The sequence below is a fragment of the Pelodiscus sinensis genome, chromosome 9 (genome assembly GCF_049634645.1).
Source record: "Pelodiscus sinensis isolate JC-2024 chromosome 9, ASM4963464v1, whole genome shotgun sequence".
NCBI lineage: Eukaryota > Metazoa > Chordata > Testudines > Trionychidae > Pelodiscus > Pelodiscus sinensis.
In genome coordinates, this window is record NC_134719.1 from 10,991,951 (window position 1) to 11,016,873 (window position 24,923).

General features: G+C 40.1%; 1 protein-coding gene across 10 annotated transcripts in view; it reads right to left on the bottom strand.

The window, feature by feature from the left end:
- Window positions 1-24,923, bottom strand: part of GLIS1 (GLIS family zinc finger 1) — a 285,705-nt gene that overhangs the window by 138,687 nt on the left and 122,095 nt on the right. For 9 of the 10 annotated variants that reach the window (XM_075936007.1, XM_075936010.1, XM_075936008.1 and 6 more), the window contains 3 exons: window positions 17,824-18,022; window positions 4,913-6,014; window positions 3,298-3,375 (listed from right to left, as the gene is read on the bottom strand). In XM_075936007.1, coding sequence (XP_075792122.1) covers window positions 3,298-3,375; window positions 4,913-6,014; window positions 17,824-18,022 — 1,379 coding nt within the window. The remainder of the gene's footprint in view (window positions 1-3,297; window positions 3,376-4,912; window positions 6,015-17,823; window positions 18,023-24,923) is intronic. The other variant, XM_075936006.1, reaches the window with a different exon arrangement.

Here is a 24,923-nt window from a genome sequence, read left to right on the forward strand (position 1 = left end):
AACAGTGACACGGAAAGGATGTAGAACTGAGTTTCCTGAAACTACATGCATATCAATGCATATACCATTATGTAAATCAGGTAATTGCATGTACAAATAATGAATTTCCATGCTGATGAAGGATTGTCCCCTACACTGTGAGACTACAGTACCCAACACGCCTTGCTGCATTTTGATCAAAACGGATTCCTCATTGGGTGCTGTTCGCAATGAGTCATGACCTGCTGAGGGCACAAGTTTCCCATTGGCTGCTAGCATTCTAAATTGCCTCAGAATGCCACAAAGGTGTTGCAAACAAGCTAAGACTCCTGATTGCTTGCCAAACGTATCAGGCTCTTTTGAGGCTTAAAAGTTTTAAAAAGCATGTGAAATTCTAAACCAGTGATACAAAATACATAGAGAAAGTGTAAGTACAAGTCACTTATGTATACAGTTCTGTATACAGAGATATGAGACACAGGCTGCGATTTTAGGAAGGTAGATGGCTAGCTAAAGTGATGTAGTGGCCAGATCAGAGGCCAGATACTCTTGAGTTCTAATGCTGCCCCAGTGCATGTTCTTTAGGTTCACTTAAGCAAATTACAAAACTTCTTTGTGCCTCAGTCTCCCTATTTGTAATAAGGCCATAATACTACCCACTGCACATGAACTGATTAACAAGTTATTATGTTTAGATTAAAAGGGCTAATTAACAACACCGTAAGTAGACTCTTTTTGGTACAACAGCTGCATCCAGATGCCCCACCTCGGCCAGCCCCGGGGGCATGTGCAGGAATTTAATATTTCACCAGTTTGAGGGGGAAGGCACATTCTATGCCCCTGCTCTACCCCAGGACAAAAGGAGTTTGCTCTCTCCACGATGGCCGTAGGGCTGAAGGAGCTGGTCTCCTGCCAATTATTGGAGGGGGGCCTTGCCCCCCCTTTTTTTTGCACATCCCGGCTTGGTCCTTCCATGATGTTTACCGTACATATGTAAAATAAGAGAATATCTACTCTGAAGAGCCTGTAATCAAAGAAGGAACAAGAGGTGGTAAGTAGGTGTAGGACACCACAGGGTGGAAGCAAGAGCAAAAACAACAGGCTACACAGTTTGCTTTAAGATACATGAACTAGAGATGTTAATGAATGACAGACAAGCCTGTCTAGCCATTATCACTGGAGGTTTACAGGAGTACCATGATTTTTTATGCCCGTAAACATAAACGCATTGCATATGTAGAAATGAGATTTGCTTATTTCTCTTCACACTTAGATGCCCAAGTTTGAAAATGGTGTTTTTCACATACACACGTGCGCGTGCACTTTGTTGCCTATTTTTAATGAAGTTGCCATCATGCAGGAGGAACAGAGAGATGACCCTCTAGTAGTTTTGTCCACATCAAACTATCTTAGGCCTAAAAACGACTAAACACACACAGCCATATATTTACATTCTCAAGCAAGAACTTAACATTAGTCTATAGCATTTAGCAATCACTATTATTCCATACACCAAAATGCTGCTAGAACTGAAAGACAACAAAGATGCAGCTATGAGAATTTTTTTTTAAATAAAAACCATTTTTAAGGTTGCTAATTTTTGCTGTCTCAGACAATCAAAATTCCAGTTGTCTGGGACATCAAATCTAAAAAAGCATGACATTAATCTTCAAAAGTTAAAGTCTTAAGTACATTGCATCATTATTTTTGTTGGATATATTTTTGATTATAATGCAGATGAACCCCAAATTTAATAAAACTAAAATAACATGAGTTAAGTATGAAACATAACAGGATATTGCAGAGAGATTAGGTAGTTTCCTTTAGACTACTTGCAGAGCCCAAGAAAAAAAATCAAACACAAGGAACACAACGAAGAGAAGACACGGCTTAATTAGACTATAACTGAGGAGGAAAGCAGATACTCAGAGTACAGGTTTTGGCAACAAAATACAGAAAGCACTAGAAGTATCCAAAATCTCAGTAGTTCCTCTACGGCGGATGTCATTTTGTCTTTCAATAGTTGGTAGTAGAGAAAGAAGCATGCTAGCTAAATTTAAACCAGCTGTAATGATGAGAGTGTTACAGTTGGACTGGAGGAAGCTTACCTCATGAAAGTATTGTGGAAACTGCTGTTGGAAAGATAATAAAAGGATTAACTGCAGTTTTAGTGGACCATTTACTTTTCAATCAAAATGTCTCATCTATTTCCTGTTCTCAAGTGGCTTGAATTCCAAAATTCCTTTGTCTATTACAGTACATAGTAGCAAAGCCTGTCATAAGAAATTAATAATTTTACATGGAAGAAAACTTTTACTTATATGGATTGAGTACTATTTGTGCTAACCGCCCCAAACAGTCTCAATACCTACTTTGCCTGCAATCGCAAAAGAAAAAACAAAATCAACAACTTCATAAAAGAAGAAGTATGCACAATGGGTAATTGTAAGCAATGAAAGAAAATCTCCACTACAAATACCAGGAGTCTGGAGATGCAAAGCTACTGAACAGGGCAATCCACCAATCATAACAAAACCAAACCTAAGACCTCAATTGATGCAAAATGAATTGCCTTATTAATTTCCAGGGTTAACTGCACAATTATTACCCCATTAAAAGATTTCCAATAAACTAAAATGACATATCACAACACAAAGAAAACACATTTTTAAAATAAAAAATGAAATGAAATCCAGCAGACAAACAATCCCTGTTTGAGGATAATAATTTTAAGAAGACGTGTCCGTGACCTAAGATCTTGCACTGCTAGATCAAGTATTTTCAACAGCAGGAAGCTAGACTTGCAAAGAAGATGCATTTTTAATGTGCCCCAATAGGCTGGTTTTACAATAGCACAGGATACCTGGACTCAATGATTATTATCTGCTGATAGTCACTCTTTTTGTTCTGGCTATGGAAGGAGTTAACTGTATGATGTTATGCTCTTAATTTTCTTTGGAGCACACAGAGTATTGGTATGACTACACTATCAGCTGTAGCAAAACAGAGCTTTATATTTCTGCATGCCAAAACTACACACATAACAGCACAATATTTCCAGTATGTAGGTTCTCATCGGGCCTCTCACAATACTAAATTCTTGAGATATTGTCAATGGTATTTTATTTAATGCAAACTTACACAATAACTGAAAGGGGAAAATTTTTAGAGTTACATGAAGTAACTTCTGTGGTATACACAGACTCCTATACAAACACTGACAGGGGAATGTAACACTAGAAATTTGCTGTACAATAGCTGTCATATAAGCATCTTAGGGAAAATGAAGAATGGTCTCCATCTCCTGCCGGAATATACCTGGCACTCTTCTGAATCTTTCATCATCATAGAAAAGCTACCAAGTTTCCCCATTTTATCATTTTCCTTTAAAAAAGCCTGAAAGAAATGAAGAGAGAAGATTGTTTTCATTTCTTTGTAAGTGATTAAAAAGCCAGCTCCACTGAGAAATCCAGATGGTTTAGCAGTTTCATTACATTTGTATTTAAAAGAAAGGGGTTTTCATTACTCTTTTAACATTTATGGCAATAAAAATAATTGTAAAGAGTTTAAATTCCTCAGTGCGTTTTACAAGAGATGCTGGTGCTACTTATGAAACTAAGGCAAAAGGTGATCATTTTATAAGTACTCTTGCTTTATATATTTGACACATACAGTTGTTATTCTTTAAAATGTTCAATTTTACCTCAAGATAATGATGCCTCACTACTTGCATTATTTTCACTGTTATTCAGTATACATGATAATAAGGAATACTGATTGCATACTTCTAAATTTAAAGATAACATTACTCAGAATTTTAAGGCAAAAGAAAAGTTGTTAAGGTTATATAGCACAATTAGCTGGCAAAGCAAGAAATGTTGCATATTACTTTTCCTCCCCTCCAACCCATCGTTAATACGTGACACAAGGCCTTGAGACATTTCCATCGCCTATATATGTACAATGGATTTCATCCTGGCTTAAACTACTTATGAGTGTTTTTCAGTAGAAGATTTTGCTACCAATACAATAATGAGGGCAAACTGTGTCAACTGGGTATCATCACCTGCAGGTGCAATTATTCCTTTGCTTTTATTTGTTGCTTTTTTAAAAAACAACAGTACACAAAGAAGCTTTGAAAAATCTCATAGCTCAGTTTGGAAGCTCATGTCAAATTTGCTTTGTTTTATCTAGTCTATTCAAGGTCTCATATTATCGCATGTGGAATGCTCTATGGAAGTCATTAACTTTTATTTTAATTTGGCCACATTATCGTCATAGTGTGCAGATGAACAGACAGTGCTGTTCTCAAGATCCTGGTTTTGGAATGCTGATGTTGTTTACAAAAGCTTGATCAGAGGAGAACAAAGGGTTGTATTTATTTTTTAGAACACTCTATTTTGCAAGTTCAAAAAACAAAACCCAAAACACCAAGCCCCTAACATCCTTAGAAAATCTCATTAAGATATTCTGATTTTTTTTAACCATTTTAAATCCTTAATATGATTCTTTTATTTTCCCAATTTTAACTCCATGGGTTATTGTTCAGATGGAGGAATGAAAAGAATTTAATTAGATTTGTTTTATGTTTCTTTATTAAAAATGTCACCCGAGGCTCAGTGACCCTTGTTTTACATTAAATGACTGTTGCTTGCTTTGATCATCATTTTATTAATGCTTTAATGAATATTAAAAAAAATAAACCATTGTATTAAAAGTTAAGCTTTCATATAAGGGAACTGAATCTCTTTTCCAAGAGCTATAATATTTATTACTCAAACTTTTCCTTCAAAATTAAGTTATTTCCCCAGTTCTCCTTAGAACAACCAAGCTACAGGAAAGTACAATAATTATATTTGAATAATACTGAAGAAAGCGAGCAAATGAGTGAGCAGAGTAGTTATGTTTCTGTTCAAACAGATTCCAGACTTACCATACACTTGTTCGGTTTTTCTCCAGAATGAACCCTCATATGAATCAGCAGTTTGTAACGAGCATTGAAGGGCTTATGTCGACGGACACAGCCTGCCCAGAAGCAGGTAAAGTCTTCTCCCTTCCTCTGGTCAATGTGTGTTTTTTCTAGATGTCTGACCAGTTCATCTTGTTGGTCATAAGTGGCATTGCAGTCAATCCACCGACAGACCTGTTTGCCATTGCTGATCCCTTGCTCATCTCCTTCACTGGGCTGAAGGGACTTTGGAGACATGGGGACGTGTAAATGAGGCAATGTCCCTTGAGTCTGGCTTAGCTGCTGGTGTAAATGATAAGGCGGTGGCAGCCCCTGATGATGCCGAAAGAGATCTATGTTAGAGGAATAATCATCGATCGGTTCTTGTTTTAAGAAACTCACCTTCCGGTTGCTATGTGAGGTGTCTTGCTGAGGCAGGTTAGTACCATTCATCATAAGGTTAAGACTTGCATTTTCCTCTATTTGCTGCATTTGTAGTGGATCGCAGTCACCTCTGTCACATTCAGTGGAAATAGGCACAAGGCATGCCGAAGGAGAGGGAAGACTGCAAGGGTTCCCAGGCTGAGCGCAAGACTGGGCACGAGAAGATTTCTGAGCACTGTGGTGGCTAATCTCTACAGGGTGAGCAGAAATGCCAGCCGAACTAGTCCGCAGCCCATTCACGCAGGTGACCAGTGACGTCTGCGATGTACGGATAATAGCTGTAATATCGATTCCGTCCGCTGAAGATGGCATAACAGAGATGCATCTCTTCTTCAGGTTGCCTGCTTGTAGCCTGGCTGAATGCTGAGGGCTGCCAAATGACAATGAAGCCAGGGAGGAGCTATGTTCATTATTAAACAAGTACGATGAAAGTGAATTTGCAAAGCTATTATTCATAAGGTCTATTTCAGGATGCAGACTAGCAGAGGCTCGCAGCTCCATTCCTTCTGTAGTCCTTCTATGTGCCGATACCTCTGAAAGAACCTTATAATCACCTGGGCACTCTTGCTTAATGTGCTGAGCTGGGTGACTTCCATTCATGCACGAAGTGGAAGAATCGACATGGTCTTGAAACCTGGGAGACCTGTAATACAGTTTCATTAAATATCACCAACTGCGGTAGAATTTATGATTTGTGTACAAGAAGCAACATTTATGATGTTCTTGAGAATGAAAACATTCATTCCCTGCTGCACATTATCTGTCTCTTTCAACAATTAACTTCAAAAGTTCTGTAAGCTTTCCTTTGTGGCCCTTGTAAAGGTAGCATCATTTTACATGGGGTTAATTTTACACACTGGGCAGCATATTATACAGACACACTCTCCCCTTTTATCCACCCTCTCCACCAGGCACTACTGGCAATCCTCAATCACAGATTCAGTGTACAGGCTGGACAAAAAATAGCAAAAATTGTGATGTTTAAGGCTTTAGCAATTTTTTGAGCTTTTGGAACACAAGCATTTTGGTCAGAACAAATAGGGAAAGAGTTTTGGAGTTCTTGCACAACTCGCAGTTGTGGCATTGATTTTGTTCACACTCTTTAGAGGTATTCACCATTGCAAAATTGACACTATTTCAACTTTCAAGGCATTTCTTTGAAGAAAAATTTTGATCAGCTAAAATGGGGGAGAGGGGTTAATGTAATGTGGTAACTGGAACTGCTGGTCACAATTACAATGTACAATACTCACCAATTTTAAAAATTGATAGCTACCTTCGATTAGTGATTCTCAACCTTTTCCTTACTATGGCACCCTGTTTTTATATAGCTAGGATCTAGCCAAGCCCTCTTCTGCCATTTGATAATTTGGGAAGGATAGAGTCACACTGACTCCTTGTCTCTCAGTAAGGTCTTGCAAGAATGCCAAACCCCAAAGCTAGGAACCCATGTCTTAGTTAACTAAATAGGGTTTAAGGAACATAAGAACTGGCATATCACATCAGATCCATGATTCATTTAGTCCTGCTCTAGCACCAGGCAATTTCAAATTGGCTCAGGAAGAAGGCTCTAAAAAACTCTGTAACAACCCATTTTAAAATAACCTGCTTATAGGGGAAGTTTTTTGTAATATTTTCTTACAGGCAATCGGTGGTTGGCTTATGCTCTAATGCACAAAGTTTTCTCTCATCATAGCCAATGTTCCCTGTAATCTTTTCCCTCCACATGCAGAATAATTTTTTCTATGTGCACCGAAGCACATGTGAATGTGAACCACCAGAGGAAACACAAAAACTAGCTGTGACCGCTCTGCTAATTGACTGGGCAACATCTGAAACTCACCTGAGTGCACAGCTTATAGTAAACTCTGATCATAGCTAATATAGCTATGTCTGTGTAATTTCCTAGCTGCTGTTCCCTAGACATTCCAACAGCTTGTGTAGTTTATGGGCCTTGTACTGGCCCTCTCCAAATGGATTAATTTCACAACACAGAGGATCATGGGTAATGCTGCAAACACTGATGTAACTATGGCTATTTTGCAAGTTTTTAAGGAAACCACATTTAAGACAACATTGGAAAAAATATGGAAGAGCAAGCAATGCATGTATATGCAGCATGTATAGCCAGATAATGAGATAGCTACTGATAATGAGTCAAACATGCATGTACTTGCCACATATGTAATAGTAATATTTACGGGGTAAATCATAGAACTTGACTACTTCACCAGCCTTCTACTCAGTAATCCATTTTTGCTGGGACAATTCTAACATTTCTACTATTGTTCAAAAGCTTCAGAGGGGTAGCTGAGTTAGTCTGTAACAGGAAAATTTTTTAAAAAAAGTGTAATAGCACCTTAAAGACTAACAAAACATGTCGATGCTATCATGAGCTTTTGTGCGCAAAACCCACTTCTTCAGATGACCAGAGTATAATAAGTCCAAATCCAAGAATAAATAAGGGAAGGAACTTATACTCATCTGAAGTAGTGAGTTTTGCCCACGAAAGCCCATGATACCATCTACGTGTTTTAGTCTTTAAAATGCTACCAAACTATTTGTTGTTTTTTAAGTTTTTCCTATTTCTACTATTGGCAGCTTTCCAACAGCAATGAATTAAAAAAAAAAAATCCTGCAAAAACATTTCTTACCTACAACAAGGAGAGATTTGTCAGAAAGATTACAAAATGCACTGAGGCTCTGGACTGACAATATTCAGTTTTTTTACCTATGACAGGTTTACAATCCAGTACCTTTTGAACCATCAGTGCTGGAGAACTAGAGTTCCCTACTTTCCACTGAGATCTGGCACTCAGCTCTTACACTGTGACATTACAGCCAGTCCCCGACTTACGAACGAGTTACATTCCAAGCACTTGGTCGTAACTCAATGTGTTCGTAAGTCGGATTGCATTCACTGACGTACGGCCCCGCTGTTTTTAATTGCGGATTTTGTTCATAACTCGGGTTCCAGCTGTATAGGAGGTTGGTCGTAAATACGAACGGTCGTAAATGGATGCGTTCATAACTCGGGGACCGGCTATACTACGTTTAAAATGTTCATTAGTTTCCATAATGTGTTCATTATCATTACTCTTCTTCTAGCTTTGTAGTGTTGCTCTCATGGTAATTCTAGTTTTCAAGCTGTCAAGATTTAAAAGCACAGTCCTAATAAATTTTCAACATTTCTACACCATGTTTAAACTCACCTGTCTGTAAACGATGTGACATAGGCAAACTAAATGATGGAGATGTAATAATGCTTTGTTTGCCTTCATTTGGATGGGCTGCATAGCTCACCTGTCGCTCACCACCATCTCAGACTCATTATGAGAAATGTTTTATAGTACACCACACCAATCACCATGTTTCCTATTATTTAATCCATTTTATATTAGGCCTCAAAATTAGAATACATCTTATTAGGTCTGCCTGGATTGGGGAGAGGGGCTGACACATTCAAAAGGGGCAGTTTACCCCAGGATCCCTGTTTGACCAGCCCCAAACTGGATGGTGCTGCTGTGAGCTGATGCACATAATCACAGTGCCACTCAGGTTTTGCCAGGTATCCCCTCAAACCATGATGGAAGAGTAGCCAGGCCAAATTTCAGGGAGTGGTGCTGCAACCTGTTTTGGAAGGCTGGGGTGTGGAGAGCTTACTTTCAGATTTTGCTATCTGCCCCCCAAAAATTCTTCTGCGGCCCTAAATCTGACATTATAAAAAGCGAATAAAATCATTTTTTCAGCTTGAAATACTGAAGACACATTTTTATGTAAAATCCCTATTCTTTAAGAGCGCCAGCTGTGGAATTACAGCGGGTATCTTAGCAGCATAGAAATGTAGGACTAGAAAAGCTCTCAATAGGTTATCTAGTCCAGTCCCCTATACTGAGGCAGGAATAAATGTTATCTAGATCATCCCTGATAGGTGTTTGTCTCACCTGTCCTTAAAAACCTCCAGTGACAGAGATGCCATAAATATTTCCAGTGGTTAACTATCCTTTCAGATAGAAGCTTTTTCTTTATGTTCACCCTAAATCTTTCGTGCTACAATTTAAGCTTATTTGTTCTTGTGCTGTCCTCAGTGATTAAGGAGAACATTTTATCACCATCTTCTTTATATCAACCTTTTATGTACTTGAACACTATTATGTCACCCACTCAGTTTTCTTTTTTCCAGACTAAACAAACCCATTATTTTTCAGTCTTCTCTCATAAGTCATGTTTTCTAGACTTTTAATCATTTTTTGTTGCTCTCCTCTGGACTTTCTCAAATTTGTTCCCATCTTTCCAAAAGGGTGGTGCCCAAAACTGGACACAGTATTCCTGTCAGGCCTGATCAGCACTGAGTGGAACAGAAGAATTACTTCTTGTGCCTTGTTTACAGCATTTCTGCTAATACGTCCCAGAATTATGTTTGCTTTTTTTTTTAAACAGTATTGTTTCATCAAACACTGTTGATTTCTATTTAGTTTGTGATGCATTTTATAACTTCAAATTCTTTTCTGTAGTTCTCCTTCCTATGCAGTCATTTACCATTTTGCATTTGTGCAACTGATTATTGCTTCTTAAGTGTAGCACGTTGCATTTGTCGTTATTGAATATGTCAGACCATGTCTCCAGTTTGGTAAGCTCATTTTGAATTCTACATCTGTCCTTCAAAGTGCTTGCAACCTCTCCCAGGTTGGTATCATCCATAAAACTGAAGTATTCTCTGTATGCTATTATCCTAGTAATTTATATAGATATTGAGCAGAATTGGATCCAGATCAGATCCTTATCGGATCCCACTCACTATGCCCTTTCCACCTTCATTTTGAACCACTGATGAACTACTCTTGACTATGGCTTCCAAATAATTGTACATCCACCTTACACTAAGTTTGTCTAGACAATATTTTCCTAGGTTGCTTATGAGGTCATGTGCAACAGTACCAAAAGATTTACTAAAACGTTGAAATATATCACATCACTGCTTCCTCCCATCCACAAGGCTTATTACCTTGTCAAAGAAGAATGTTACGTTGATTTGACAAGATCTGCTTGTGACAAATCGATGTTGACTGTCACCTTCTTATCTTCTGGGAACTGACAGACCAATTGTCATTATTTGCACTTTTACCTTTCTAGGAAAAAAATAAGCTGACTAGTGAATAATTCCCTGGGTTGTCCTTAGTCCTCTTTTTTATAAATATGTACTATATTTACCCTTCTTCAGGCCTCTGGGATCTCTGCAGCCAGTTCCTTAAGGATGTATTTCATCAGGACCTGCCAACTTGAAGACATCTAACTTGTCTGAATAATTAACTTGTTCTTTCCCTCTTGCAGCCTCAGATCCTATCCCATTTATTCACTATGTTAGTCCTCTATTCTCATCTTTTTGGCTTTGGCTATTGCTGCATTTTTTGTTACTGTCTTTCTTTTCTGTCCTTGCTCTTCATTTTGCTCTAACGTATTTCTAAAATGTTTTCTTGTTACCTTTTATGTCCCAAGCTAGTCTTATTTTGTGACTTGGCTGTCCTAACTTTGTCCCTACATGTGTTTGGGTGTGTGTGATTGATTGATTGATAAATTAGATAGATAGATTAGATAGCCTGGTTAGAGACAATGCTAGTTTAAGAGTAACAAAAAAAAAGTGGAAATTAGGTCAAATCACAAGGAAACCCCTCTTCCATATACAGTACATTGGACAAACTGCCATATACATTGGACAAACTGGACTGTCGTTACTCAACAGAATAAATGGAATAAATGGACACAAAATAGACATCAAGAACATACAAAAAACAATGGGGAAGTACTTTAACCTCCTTGGACATACAGTTACTGACTTGCAAATTGCCACCCTCAGACAAAATAACTTCAAATACAGACTGCAACATCAATCTATTGAGCTGGAATTCATATGCAAATTTGACACCACCAGACTGGATCTGAATAGAGACATGGAATAGCTCTCTTATTATTATAGTTAATCTCCCGTTCGGGTACACTCACCTTTTCATCACTCCTGGAGGTGAGCCACATCCATCCTGATTCAATTAGCACTGATGTTACACTCCCATCTCAGTATCCCTATCTTTCTTTTGCTTAAACCATCTGAGGGAGTGAGCTCTATCTCACAAAAGCTCATGCCCTAATAAATTTGTTCGTCTTTAAGGTGCCACTGGATTCCTGTGGTTTTAATCTTGCTTTATATCTTTCCAGTGCATTTGTGATAGTTTCCTTTTGTGACCTTAATAATGGAAGCAGTGCACAGAACGCATAGAATTGGTCCTGCAGCACACAGGCACTGATCCTGAGAGGCACTTATCTCCCAAACCTTCCAGTAAAATCAACAGGAGTTTCCAGACCTCAGCCTTACTCAGAATTAGGGCTGTCATTTCTGTGATACAATTGTATCACATGGAGTAGGAAATGCATAAAGAGTAAAGAAGAATGTGATTTCTAAAAAGAAATAAAAGAAAGCACTGGGATGAATGACTTCAATTAAGAAAGTGTGAATTCATACTACTTATCCATACAACTATTTGTTACAAAGGCCCTGCTTATGCAAATATTAACATTTGGCTACCAGTGCAGATTTGCATACCAGAATTCTTCATAAGAATGATCGCTTTCTAGATATATGCACCACGTGACATACATTATACCCCTATGATATAGTGAACATTGCTGTAGGAAATTGCATGATTGTCATTTCCTGATTTTTCCCCCCAACCTTGAAGTTGCATTAAAGTACATTTTCTGCAATTACTATAGAGTTTTATCATCACCCTTGTTGGACAGACTCGGCCTATGCCTCTGGAGCCATTCCGGGGCCCAAACTGGAGCAGAACTGATTCCATTCCAGTGAGCACACAAGGGAGGGACAGGATTCCTGGAGATCAGTTTTTTAGGTGGCTTCTTCTGATGTCATTATTTATCATTTATAGCATAATGACGTGGTGATAGAGAAGTCAAAGATGGGAGTCCCATTGTGGTAGGCATGGTACTCACAGATTAAGACAGTCCTTGCCCCAGAGATCTCACAGTCTAAGGACTATGACCTGAGGCAAACATGAATGTAACAAATAAATGAGGGTGGGAGGATGAAGGGATAGTAAAATGAGTACAATATTGTTGTTCCAATGTCCGGGGAACAGAAGCAGGGGCAGAACTGGTGGGTTTGATAAGAGGGATAGGCAGTAAGTATTAGGGGTTATGGTGCATTTTGGAGGAGGAAGAAGAACTCTTCTGGACCTTCCCAGCAGGACATGTATGGGTTTGGATTCATTTTTCTATGTTCACTCTAAGCAATAACCTAGTTGCACGGGCTGTTACAGCGCACTGTCCAAGGAAGCAAAGCCTTTGTACAGTGTGTTACTGTCCTGTGGGTGCAAGTGAAGTCATATTTCTAAAGAGACTTCCATACAGTAATTGGAGCCAGAGAGCAAGGACAGTAGCACTAGGCCAGAAGTGTTTTAATTTAAAAACAGCCTCAGAGTAAAATAGCACCACAGTAAATAATCTGAAAGATTTTGGCTAAACAAACGTACATGCCTTTAATTTCCCTTGTAAGCAAGTCTTTTGTGACTACTGACAGTTTTAAAGAGCTGGAGGATATTGCCCTGCTATATAACAAGGGGCCCTTTGCAACACAACTTACTTTTTGGCTGCTCTGCTGCCTTCCCTGTTTTCTACAGAGAAAAGAAACCCCACAATGTGGGAAGAGTTTTCCATGCCTGATAATGGATTATCTGACAAATGGCCAACATTCGCTGTACACAGAGGCCAACTGTGGTGAGGGTATTAAAAACTTTTCCAGTATAACACACGCATCTCATTTACAAATGCGATGTAGTGGAAATTATGTTGCATAACTTAAAAGCTATTAACTGAGCTTGGGATGGAAGAGAACGGGGGTATTATCCATGGATTAATGCAGTCATCACTGGAATACTGTTCCTGAGAGAAAACAACATGGGGGGAATGGATGGGGATAATGAATTTCAGTGCTGAGAAAAAACAGCAGAAGCCAGTTGTAACACTGAATTTCTGGCAGGATTTTGAGCTCATGGTGGAGGTGCTGTTTGTTTGTTTGGGTTTTCTTTGTGGTTGTACACTAGTCATTCAAAGATTAACCCTGAATCCTCACTGAAATTTGCATTTCCCCTTATTTATGCATTGGACATCAGAGCTGGTCGGAACAACCAGTGCAAAGTACAATCAGTGCTGTCCATGGTATGCTTTGTTATATCCATTCCCACCCTCTTTTGTTCAGGCGTTGTCCAATAAGGGCTCAGTCCCAAAAGACACAGAGCACCCTCAATTCCCATTGACTACAGTAAAATCAAGAGCACTCGGCATTATGCAGTTTGGGCTGTTAAATTTTTAACTCTTGAGGGTAAGGACAGTGGCGTACTGGCAATCAAAATAGGCCTGGGAAATGGGTTGAGAGCGGCCCACTTTTTCACATCAAAGAATTTTTTTAAAATTTACTCTTTGACCCCCATTAGCCACACCCCTGGTCCCTGTTAACCACGCCCCTGACCCCCATTAGCCAGGCCTCTGGAGGTAACACTCTCAGGGCAATATGGACACATCACCAGAAGTAAAAGATGTCATGTGACCTCTCTAAGGACTTTTCCCACCATCCTCTTACCAATAGGGATTAATTTGGCCCCCACCAAACCCCCCTCATGCAACTATCCTGCAATTGTATTTACCAATGTGTGTGACATTAACTCGGGGGCGGAGAAGCTGTGGGAAGTGTTCCCTCAGAGGCTATGTCTACACTGGCAGCTTCTTGCGTAAGAACATCTTGCACAATGGTTCTTGTGCAAGAAGTCTTGCGCAAGAGAGAGTCCACACCGCCATAGGCGAGATTTTTTTTTGTGTAAGAGCATCCATGGCGGTGTGGATGCTCTCTTGCGCAAGAAAACTCTGATGGCCATTTTAGCCATAGGGCTTTCTTGTGCAAGAAACCCCTGCCATGTGTCCACACTGCCCTCTTGCGCAAGAGCTGCTGCGCAAGTGAGCTTACACCTGTTAGAAAAGAGCATAGCTCTTGCGCAAGAATCCCTCTCTTACCACGCCGTACTGTTAATCTTCTTGCACAAGACTTGGTGGGCAGTGTGGGTGCTCTGCAGATTCTTGCACAAGAACAGCCGTTGTTACACAAGAAGCCACCTGTGTAGACATAGCCTAAGAGTTTTGTGTTGTGCATCAGTACTGAGTTCATGTGGCTTGTTTGGATGTGCCACTGTGGCACCTAAGTTATTAATACATATCTTACAAACCTTTACCTTTTCCCTTTGCTGTCATGTCTCCTCCCCATGCTCCATCAGCTCCCCTGGTGCCTGCTGCCCCCCAAATCTTCACCCTCCTCTGCTGTCCTGACTCGGACTCCTGCCCTTCTCACTGCCCTCAGCCCTTCTGAGACCTGTTCCCCTCCACCAGCCCTTCTCTCCCCCCTGTGCCCACTCCTCTAGTAGCCCCACTCTGATCATGTGAGCTACCCCTCCTCATCTCCTCTCCTAACACCTTCCTCTACACACCTGTCCTGCCTCTCTCCTCTAGTGCTGGTACCTCCTCTGCAGGTGTCTGCCCTTCTGCTTCACCACCAGGATCCCCTGGCACCTGCACTTTCCTTTACCCCTGCACCCTCCTGGTGCCTCCCACTTCCCTCACTGCCCGTCCACTTTGCCCTCTTTTTCCCTGATGCCCACCCCCTCATCACTCTCTGCTGCCTGTTCCCCTCATGCCCCTGTGCCCTCACACGACTTGCTCCATCCCCACCTTCCTCATGCCCACCCCTTCTTTCAAGCCTTATCCCAGCACCTTCCCCTCCAGCCCCCAATTCCCTTACCCTCTCCTCTCCCAGTATCACCCCATCTCCCCTCCCACTGACACCTCCCCTCCTACCCTTTTTCTCATTGTCTCCACTTGGCCCCCTGGCATTTCTCTCCTGCACCCTGTCCCTTGGTGCCTTTCCCTTTCTTCTCCTGACCTTCCTCCTTCCCCTCAGCACAAGCCCCTTCCTCTCCCACCCCTTCCTCGTATTTCCCCTCCTCCCCACTTACCTTCTGCCTTCCAGTTTGTGGGGCTGGAGTCTGTGATCGGGCCCCAGCTGCTTCCTGGGCTCCAGACCACGTGCTGGGCCTCAAACTGGGCCACGCGGTGCAACTCTGGACTGAGTGCTTTTAAAGGCCCGGGCCGTGACGTCACGCTACGCCCGGGCATCTCCCCTCTCACCTGTTGTGCGGAGTTTGAGCACACTGCGCATGCATTCCCTCGCCCCCACCGTGGCCCATACATGGCCGGCGCGTGGCGCCGGGGAATTTAAAGTGCAGGGCTGTGGCACCCCGTCACAATCCCCCTCTTCCTCCAGCAGCCTCCAGCCAGCCCTTCGGAGGATGGCTGACCAGGAAATTCCCAGTGTCCCGCCAGGCCAGTCCACCTTAGGTAAGGACGTCGTTTTCTTGTATGTGACTGTAAAGAACCACAGCTATAGCACTGTATAAATAATGAATAGTAATAACAACAAATGCTGTCTGTCTTTGCACACGAAATAACTTTGATTCCATACGGCATGTCTGTTAGGAAAGACAGATGCATTCACTGTGCTAAGATTAGTTACTGTATGTTTGCAATGCTCACAGGACATGAACACTATGCTGCAGATCAAAACTGTGGAAACACGGTGGACATACAGAGAACAAGATGAATGACAGGCCATATACACAAACAGCCCGTGAAGGAATGACAAGCAACCATAATGTACCTCAAGATGCTCTGCAAACATTTCCAAACTGTTACTTAGGAAACTGTGAAACCTGCTGATTTTAGAACATGTTGTAAAACAAGAAAATTACCTCAATCACCTGCTGCTTTTTCTTGTAATAGCAGCCCTCTCGTATTCTGTTGCATACAATCCTATGTTGTTCTGGGAATCTTCCCTCAGACAGAGATGGAAGCAGTTCATATTTCTGAGTGTGATACTGTGATCCCTAGTATACAGGTATCTGTCATTTCCTCATTATGGATTTTACAAAAAGCTTCAAGAAGATCTAAGTAGGGTCCTCTCTTTCTCCTTTTGTTTGCTCCTGTCCTAAATATCTTTGTTTCATAATTGTCCTCAGTGACAGAATAAAAACAGCATGATAATTGCAAGCAATCCACTGAGCCATAAAAGGGCTGAGTCACATACAGCAGAAGCATAAAAGTTTTAATACCAACAGCAGAATATGTTTGCTATTTAGTATGAAAACGATCTGCTTTTTTATCCTGAAAGTTCTCTTTACCTGCTTATCACACTGATGTGCATTTTATTTCTGAAAATCCAGATATTGTTATTCTACTGGTAAAAGAAAAAGAGGAAACAATGCATATATGTGTATAATAAAATCAAAACCAGCCAGATTTCCATGACTAAGAGTCAACATTTCCTCTTGCTCGGTCTATGGAAATTTGGGTTTGATGGTTCCAGGCAGAAAGCACCAATTATTCCAAACATTTAAGATAAAGGCTTCAACTTTATTGAGTTTTTTATTTCTGCATCTCTTTAAAAAGGTCAAGATCATTCCATCCCATGAGCTTTGCCAAAAAGTATTGTAATTAAAATAGATGGACAGATTTTAATTCATAGCAGGCTTCTATTCACAATGGATGTCTGTTTAGGGTATTTGTTTAAAATCTGGTAATGTTAAATTTGTAACAACAACACACCAAAAATAATAGAGTTCTACATTTTCGTATAATTAATTTATAGCAAATGTTTAACTACAAATCTGCTTTGAACAGAATCTAAAAATTGTTCATATATCAAAACCAGAACCTAGATTTTTACGTTATAACCTTAAAAGCAAATACCAAGGATATGATCCTCTATGTGGGAACATTTTAGCTCAGTCTGTTAAAGAAAACACTGTAGAAATGAAAGTGGCACACACTTCTTGGAGGTTTAATGGTGGCATGACTCTATAATCATTTGTTCCCTGGCTGGAACTTGGAAGCATCATGGGTGAGGAAGAGGACCAACTCTGTCGTTCATTTCATTAGGTGATCAATACACACAAAGCAGATTTAAACTCCAAAAGCAAAGGGTGCTCTTGCCTTTAACATGATTACCTCATGGTAGGATGATGGAGCAGTAGATGTGCATTTACATGGAAAGGACATACGTCAGGCCTAGCAGTAAGGAACCATCAATGAGAGACGCTAATGGGTAATGGAATGAGTTGGTTGCAAGGGGAGATTAAATGGTTGCCCGGAAGGAATGATGAGATGAGGCAAATGCCAAAGAGCTCATCCAAACCTGGCATCACACCAGGCCACCCAACCAGTCCCAGTGAGGGCAGAACCCAAGTCCAAATCCTGAGAGGTAGAGCTCCTAGGAGAAAAAGCTGATAGCAAGGAAGGGCTTCAAAAGGGATAGGTATATAAAGCAACAAAAACAGGAACAGTACCTGGTATCTGAGTGTGTTACATTCAGCTGACTGACATGTAGCAGTCTCTCACGAGATAACGGGCGGTCTCGGGTGAGTGGATTTCCTGTGTGGATGAGCAGACTCTGTCTACAAACAGGCACTGAGCTATTTGTCATCTCCATGTCCATCATGTTTTTCTTCTCGGGGATCAAATTACAATGGCTGTATCCACCATTCACTGTTAAATACATTTAAAAGAGAGAGAGAAAATAGCCATAAGTTTCTACCCAACGATGCTGCTAGATCTGTTATTCTCAGTTCCCACTTTTGTCTCATGGAATCGCTGAAACTGTCACTATTTTAACTTGTTACCAATACAATTATATGTTTCCTGTACAGACATGCATACCTGGCAAAAGATTCTTGTACCAGCATGCCATTAGTATTTGCAGGACCAGAGCATTAATGAGATTTCTAGTTTATTTTCTGATGAAAAATGAGAAAGAAAACCATGTTCAAGTTAGGCCTTATTCATATTTTCAGAATAATCTATTTCTTCTATATTCTTTATTCTGCTATCACTAGATCTGGCACATATAATTTCACTTTTACACCAAAAGATGGTGAAAATGGACCATAATTTAAGAAAAAGATCTGGATACATTTGAAAATCTATCCATGGACATTAGATGCAAAAATCCCAAAAGGGTAGATGTGTTTACAAGCAGATCGCAAGATATAGCCTACGACCTAGATCCTGAGCCTGAAAACACCAATACACATGCTTACATTTAAGTACATGAGTAATTCCACTGATTTTAATGGGACTACTCATGAACTAAAAGTGAAGCATGTGGGAAAATATTTGCGGAACGGGAGGGGCCTTAAATTGCTACCTAACAAAAAAATTACTATAGATATTTATCATGATAAATATGGCATGGGCCACGCCTTTAAAATCCCAGATGCTAAAAATGGCATAATGGGTCAGATGAATGGCCCATCTAGCTTAATATCTTATCTATTACTTTCTGTGGGTGAGCCCTGGTTCCTGTGTTATGTGGAGGGTTAAATAACACTTCCATATTAACTTTCTCTGTACTATTTTTTTAGATCTCTATCATATTCCCCCATTAGGGGTCTCTTGTCTAAGCTGAAGAGTCACAGACCTTTTCTGTCTTCTCATTTGGAAGTGGTTTCATACCCTTGCTCATTTTTGTTGCCTTTCTCCACTTATATCTTTTATGAGATGGGACAATTTAGAGCTGCACACAGAATTCCAGTTGTGGGAGTATCATAATTTATATAGCGGCATTATGATATTTTCTGTTTTATTATCTGTCCATTTCCTAATATTCTGTTAGCTTTTCTGACTGCCGCTGCACCTATTTTCAGAGAACTATCCACAATGATTCCAAGAGCTCTTTTTTGAGCGGGAACGGCTAATTTAGACCCCCTCATTTTATATATAGTTAGGATTGTGTTTTCCCATGTGCATTTCTGTTCATTTATCAACACTGAACTTCATCTTTTGTTTTCTTGCCCAGCCCCTCTGTTTTATGAGATCTCTTTATAACGCTTCAGTCAGCTTTCAACTTAGCTATCTTGAATAATTGTGTATCATCTGAGAACGCTGTCCCCCCTCACTGTTTAGCCCTTTCCCCAGATCATTTATGAATATGTTGAACAGCACTGATTCCAATACAGATCTTTGTGGACCCCACTATTTGCCCCTGAGCACTGTGAAAACTGACCATTTAGCCCTGCCCTTTTATCCTAGGCCTGCTTGCTTTGCTTAAAAGCCTTTGGTGAGGGACCTTGTCAAAGTCATTCTGAAAGGACAAATATACTATACCCCCTTGATCACCCTTGTTCGCATACTTGTTGATCTCCTCAAAGAATTCTACAGATTGGTGAGGCACAATTTCCCTTCACAAAAGCCATGTTGATTCTTTCCCTACAGATTGTGTTTATGTGTGTGTCTGAAAAATCTGTTCTTTTACTCTAGTTTCACTCAGCTTGCTTGGTATTGAAATCAGACATACTGCCCTGTGATTGCCAGGACTGCCTATGGAGCCGTTTTTTTAAAATTGATGTTACATTACCTATCCCCCAGTCATCCTATACAAAGGCCGACTAAAGCAATAGGTTACATATCACAGTTAGTAGTTTTGCAATTTCATATTTTTTGTTTTTTCAGAACTTTTGGGTGAATACCATCTGATCCTGGCGACTTATTAACGCTTAATTTATAAATTTGTTTCAAAACCTCCTCTACTGACACCTAAAAAGAATGGCTCATGTGCAGGACCGGCCCACAACATTTTGGCACCTGAGGCAGAGAGTTCAAATGATACCCCCATGCCTCCTTACTTGAGCCAAAACTTTGAAAGGTCTCAATTTTGCCTTCTTCCTGTTCTACTCCTCTTGTGGTACTGCAGATAGAATACATATGCACCAGCAGCAGACTCAATTTTCTACACTCTGGGTCCTAGTGGTGTTCCCCCTCCGCCCCCCCAGTCTGGCACCTGAGGCGGCTGCCTTAGTTCGCCTCATGGTAAGGCCAGTCCTGCTTGTGCGTGGGAATCTCCCACATGAACAATGTATATAATCAAGGAGAAAGAAATTAAACACACACACACACACACACACACACACACACACACACACACACACACACACACCAGTTTAGCAAAGCACTGGTGGGAACTGTGACTATCTTTGGAGAGGAGAATTGGATTTATTTAACTATTTCAAAGACTGTCATGAGGTTTTATTTTTTTAATTAACATGTTTTGAGATCTTCATATCAAAGGAACTAGAGGTACTAGTTCTGGCCGCCCTTCACTTATATTTTTCCTCCTAAAAATGACAACAAAATTCATCAGCTATTCTGCTACTAATAATTTGCTGTGGGCCAGATCTGCCATACCAAATACAACCTGTCTCCGACTTACGAACCGGTTATGGACCAAGCAATGGGTCGTAATTCAGTATGTTCATAAGTCGGACCCCATAGACTTACATGCGACCACGCTGTTCGTAAGCGCAGATTGCATTCGTAACTTGGGGTCCGCCATTTACGACAGTTTTGGTCGTAACTGCGAACGGTCGTAAGTCGACCATTCGTAACTCGGGGACTGGCTATACATCGACACAGCAGCAGACTCTTTTCATGTTAGCAAAATGTTTGAATGAAGTGTCAATAAGTAAACGTCACGAGTTGTTTGAAGCTGTCTCAATATAGTTTCATACTGTGCTATGGATGAAGGTGTAGTGCAGGTATGCATGAATGGCAAAAATAAAAGAATATAAGAAAAAACCACCCAAATGAGATAGAAAACCACCAACAGTTTGCTGTCAAAGACCGGATCCTGCAGTCCTTATGCAGGAAGGTGAAATGGAATCTTACTTGTGCAGAGTGGAACTGGAGCAATGATCAGAAAATGTGCTAGTGTCACACAAAAATATTTTAAAACATTTCTTTTGATTAGCCTCATCCACATATGAAAACTGACCCACTGTAGAGAATGATTGTCAGCAGTAGAGCTTCCTGAACTATATGTGAATATAAAATATACATTGTTTCAGAAGTTAAGATACCATCCTAATTTGGGTTATTGCTGAATTATAATTGAATGTCGCAACAATCATTTGTTGCAAAAAAATATATATACTTGCAAAGTACCCATTCTGCAAACATAGGGTACGGTACGCCTACACAGCAGCGTTATTTTGAAACAAAGTTTGTGTCTCCACTGCAAGCCGTTATTTTGAAATAATTTCGAGATGGGGGGACTTCCTACTCTGACTACTCCTCATTTCACAAGGAGAAAGGGAAGTCGAAGGAAGAGCATTCTTCCTTCGACTTCCTGCTGTGTACACAGTGCCAAAAGCTGAATTAAGCTATTTCGACTTTAGTTATGCAATTGTTAGAGCTGAAGTTGCGCATCTTATATTGACTTTTGTCTTGCGGTGTAGACATGCCCTTAGATAAATCTCTGTATGTGTATGCATATGCACAATCAGGAGCAACTCTACTGAAATTAGCCAGATTCTCCTCTCGTACACATATATTTTAGTGATGTTACCTCATGGACGGGAGCTAACCCCACTGCAGCTCCCCACTTATCAACTAATCAACTAGTCAATGGAAATTCCATCAACTAGTCGATTAGGTGTTTAAATTTAACATGTGTGTGTGTGTGTGTATCTATATCTATATCTATATCTATATCTATATAAAAAAAGTATCTGCTCTCTGAGGGCAATTTTGACTTTTCATCAAACATCCCCACACACAAACATCCAAAAACTGAAAAGCTTTCTTTTTTTTTTAAATCTGAAAACCAAAAAAGTTTCACCCCCAAACATCAAACTAAAAATTTTTTTGGGGGTAATGTAACCTGGTATAAAGGCAGCAGGTGGGGGAGCAACTAGTCGAGTAGCGACTCGACTACCAGATAATCCTAGGCTTATCAGGTAGTCAACTAGTCACTTACGTTCCAGGTGCACCTTAGAAGATGTAGCCCATGGACTGTGTAAGAGAATGGAAGCATGAGGCAGCCAAACTACAACTCTTATGAGGCACCACCACATTAAGGGCATAATCAGCCCCCTAACTGTTATTAATTTGTACTGAGTGTTTAAAAATACTGTAAATCTTTCTTGGTAAGAAGTTTCTATGCATCTTCAAAACCACACCTCCCAGATATAATGGCAGAGTTAGGAAATATATCCCTTCTTATTACATCCTAGTTCTGGTTACTGACATCTTAGCCATGGATCATTAGTTATTTCACTAACTGAAAGTAAGATGATCGCTAACGAATATCCATTGAATATGTTATTTACAACCAAGATACCATCAATTGTCTTTTATCTTTTTCATTTATACCTGGGTTAGCAATAAACGCAGCTTCTCTATTTTTTTCCTGTCTCTGGATGATACAAGTCTGAAATTCATTAAGGACTTTCTAAACATGCATTTTAACAATTTGATCATATTCATAGAACACGGAAACTTGAAGCTTCCATCCAGAATTCAGCAGTACTAAGCTGTAGCAACACATCAGAAAACACTGATAATGATTTTTTTGAAGAGGGAGATTTCCTGGAATAACATTAACACTATCCCCATGCATCAAAAATAACTATCTTCTCCTGTAGCTGTCAAATCATAAAACTCTTTCCCACCTCCCTCGCATAAAGAAGCTGAGTACTCAAAAGCCAAAACCACAGAGTCATGCATGTTAAAATTTCAGCCAACCTGCCCTATGTTTATCTTCACAAAGTACTCTGAAGATTTGTTAACCTAGACTCCAAAAGCTCATCACCTAATAAACCATCTTGTTAGTCTTTAAAGTGCTACATTGTCCTGCATTTTGCTCCAAACAGACTGTCTAACAATCTTGTATCAGGTCATCTTTGCATGATGGCAGCTTTAAAAACATTCCATACGTATGGCAGCTGACAACAGCAGAGACATAATGACATTATATGTATCATCTTCTTCCAACAGCAAATACAATGAAAGAGGGGAATTGTCTCTGAATACAGATGGCCTGATTCTGCACTCCATTACATAGAATCATAGAATCTTAGGGCTGAAAGAAACCTCAGGAGGTCGAATCCAGCCCCCTGCCCAAAGCAGAACCAACCCTAACTAAATCATCCCAGTCAGGGCTTTGACAAGCAGGGACTTAAAAACCTCTAGGGATGGAGATTCCAGCACCTTCCTAGGTAACCCATTACAGTACTTCACTATCCTCCTAGTGAAAGAGTTTCTCCTAATATCCAACCTAGACCCCCACTGTAACTTGAGACCATTGCTCCTTGTTCTGCCATCCATCACTGCTGAGAACAGCCTCTCCCCATCCACTTTGGAACCTCCCTTCAGGAAGTTGAAGTCTGCTATCAAATTCCCCCTCAGTCTTCTCTTCTGCAGACTAAATAAACCCAAATCCCTCAGCCTCTCCTCATAGGTCATGTGCTCCAGCCCCCGAATCATTTTGGTTGCCCTCCACTGGACCCTCTCCAATGTGTCCACATCCTTTCTATAGTGGGGGGGCCCCAATACATCATCATAAACAGAAGCAACTTCACGGTCTTAAACCGCGTTAGTCCTATTTATACCAATGTAACAGAGCAGAACCTAGCCTTTCGACAACTGACTTTTTGTACTATCTTTGTACATCATTGGCTGGCATACAGGAGATTGAAGTATTTTCCATGCCTGGACTGAGAGTCTCTTTCACTAGCATCAGGGGCCTTTAACCTACATAGTAGTAACTTACCAATGTCAGATGAAAAAAAGAGCACATATTCCCTACAGACCTAATAATGAAAAAAAAAGGTCCTTTGGTTTCCAGAAGGATCTCAGAAGAACAAATTCCAGAAGATTCCATCAACTTAACTTCTCTCTCTCTCTCTCTCTCTCTTTCTTCTATCAGGTTTTGTTTCATATTTTTAGTTTAAATGCTTAAGATATGTAAGAAATCTGCAAATCTTTTCCTGTGTACAATCAAATAGGTTCAGATTCTGATCTCTCACAATTTTTATTCTGATGTAACAGACATCAGTGGAATTGGCTCTATTGTACATATGACTTCATTGGAGTTGCTATGACTTTATGCCAGCATAAACCAGCTCAAATTCAGGCCCATAGAATGAGTAAGGGCATTATGCATATTCAAGAACTATTCCCAATCAGAATGTACATGGCTGAATCCTAATGTTGTCTTCTTGTGTGAATTTTACTTAGAAATGTTCAGAAACAGAATCTCTCTCCCTTCCCAATCAAATGTAAATGTGCCTGAATAACCAGCATGATAAGTATTAAAACTAAATGGCAGTGGCTCCTTATTCTCCCCAGAGAACACCTCATTCTTTATTCATTTAGGCTTTGTATATGGAGGTTTCATTCCTGCTGATAACATTCACCATTAGCCTTCAGCCAGATGGAAGGGAAGTCTTATTGAAAGGATAATTGCTCAACAACAAACATTTGCTGCAATGTGTTAGAGTTTACCTAATTAAGGTCAATGAACAAATAAGTGAAATGACATACAATTTAAATGACTCATTCAAAATAGAGATAGGTTTGAAATATTTGTCTAACATGCTTAGATATCCTCAGA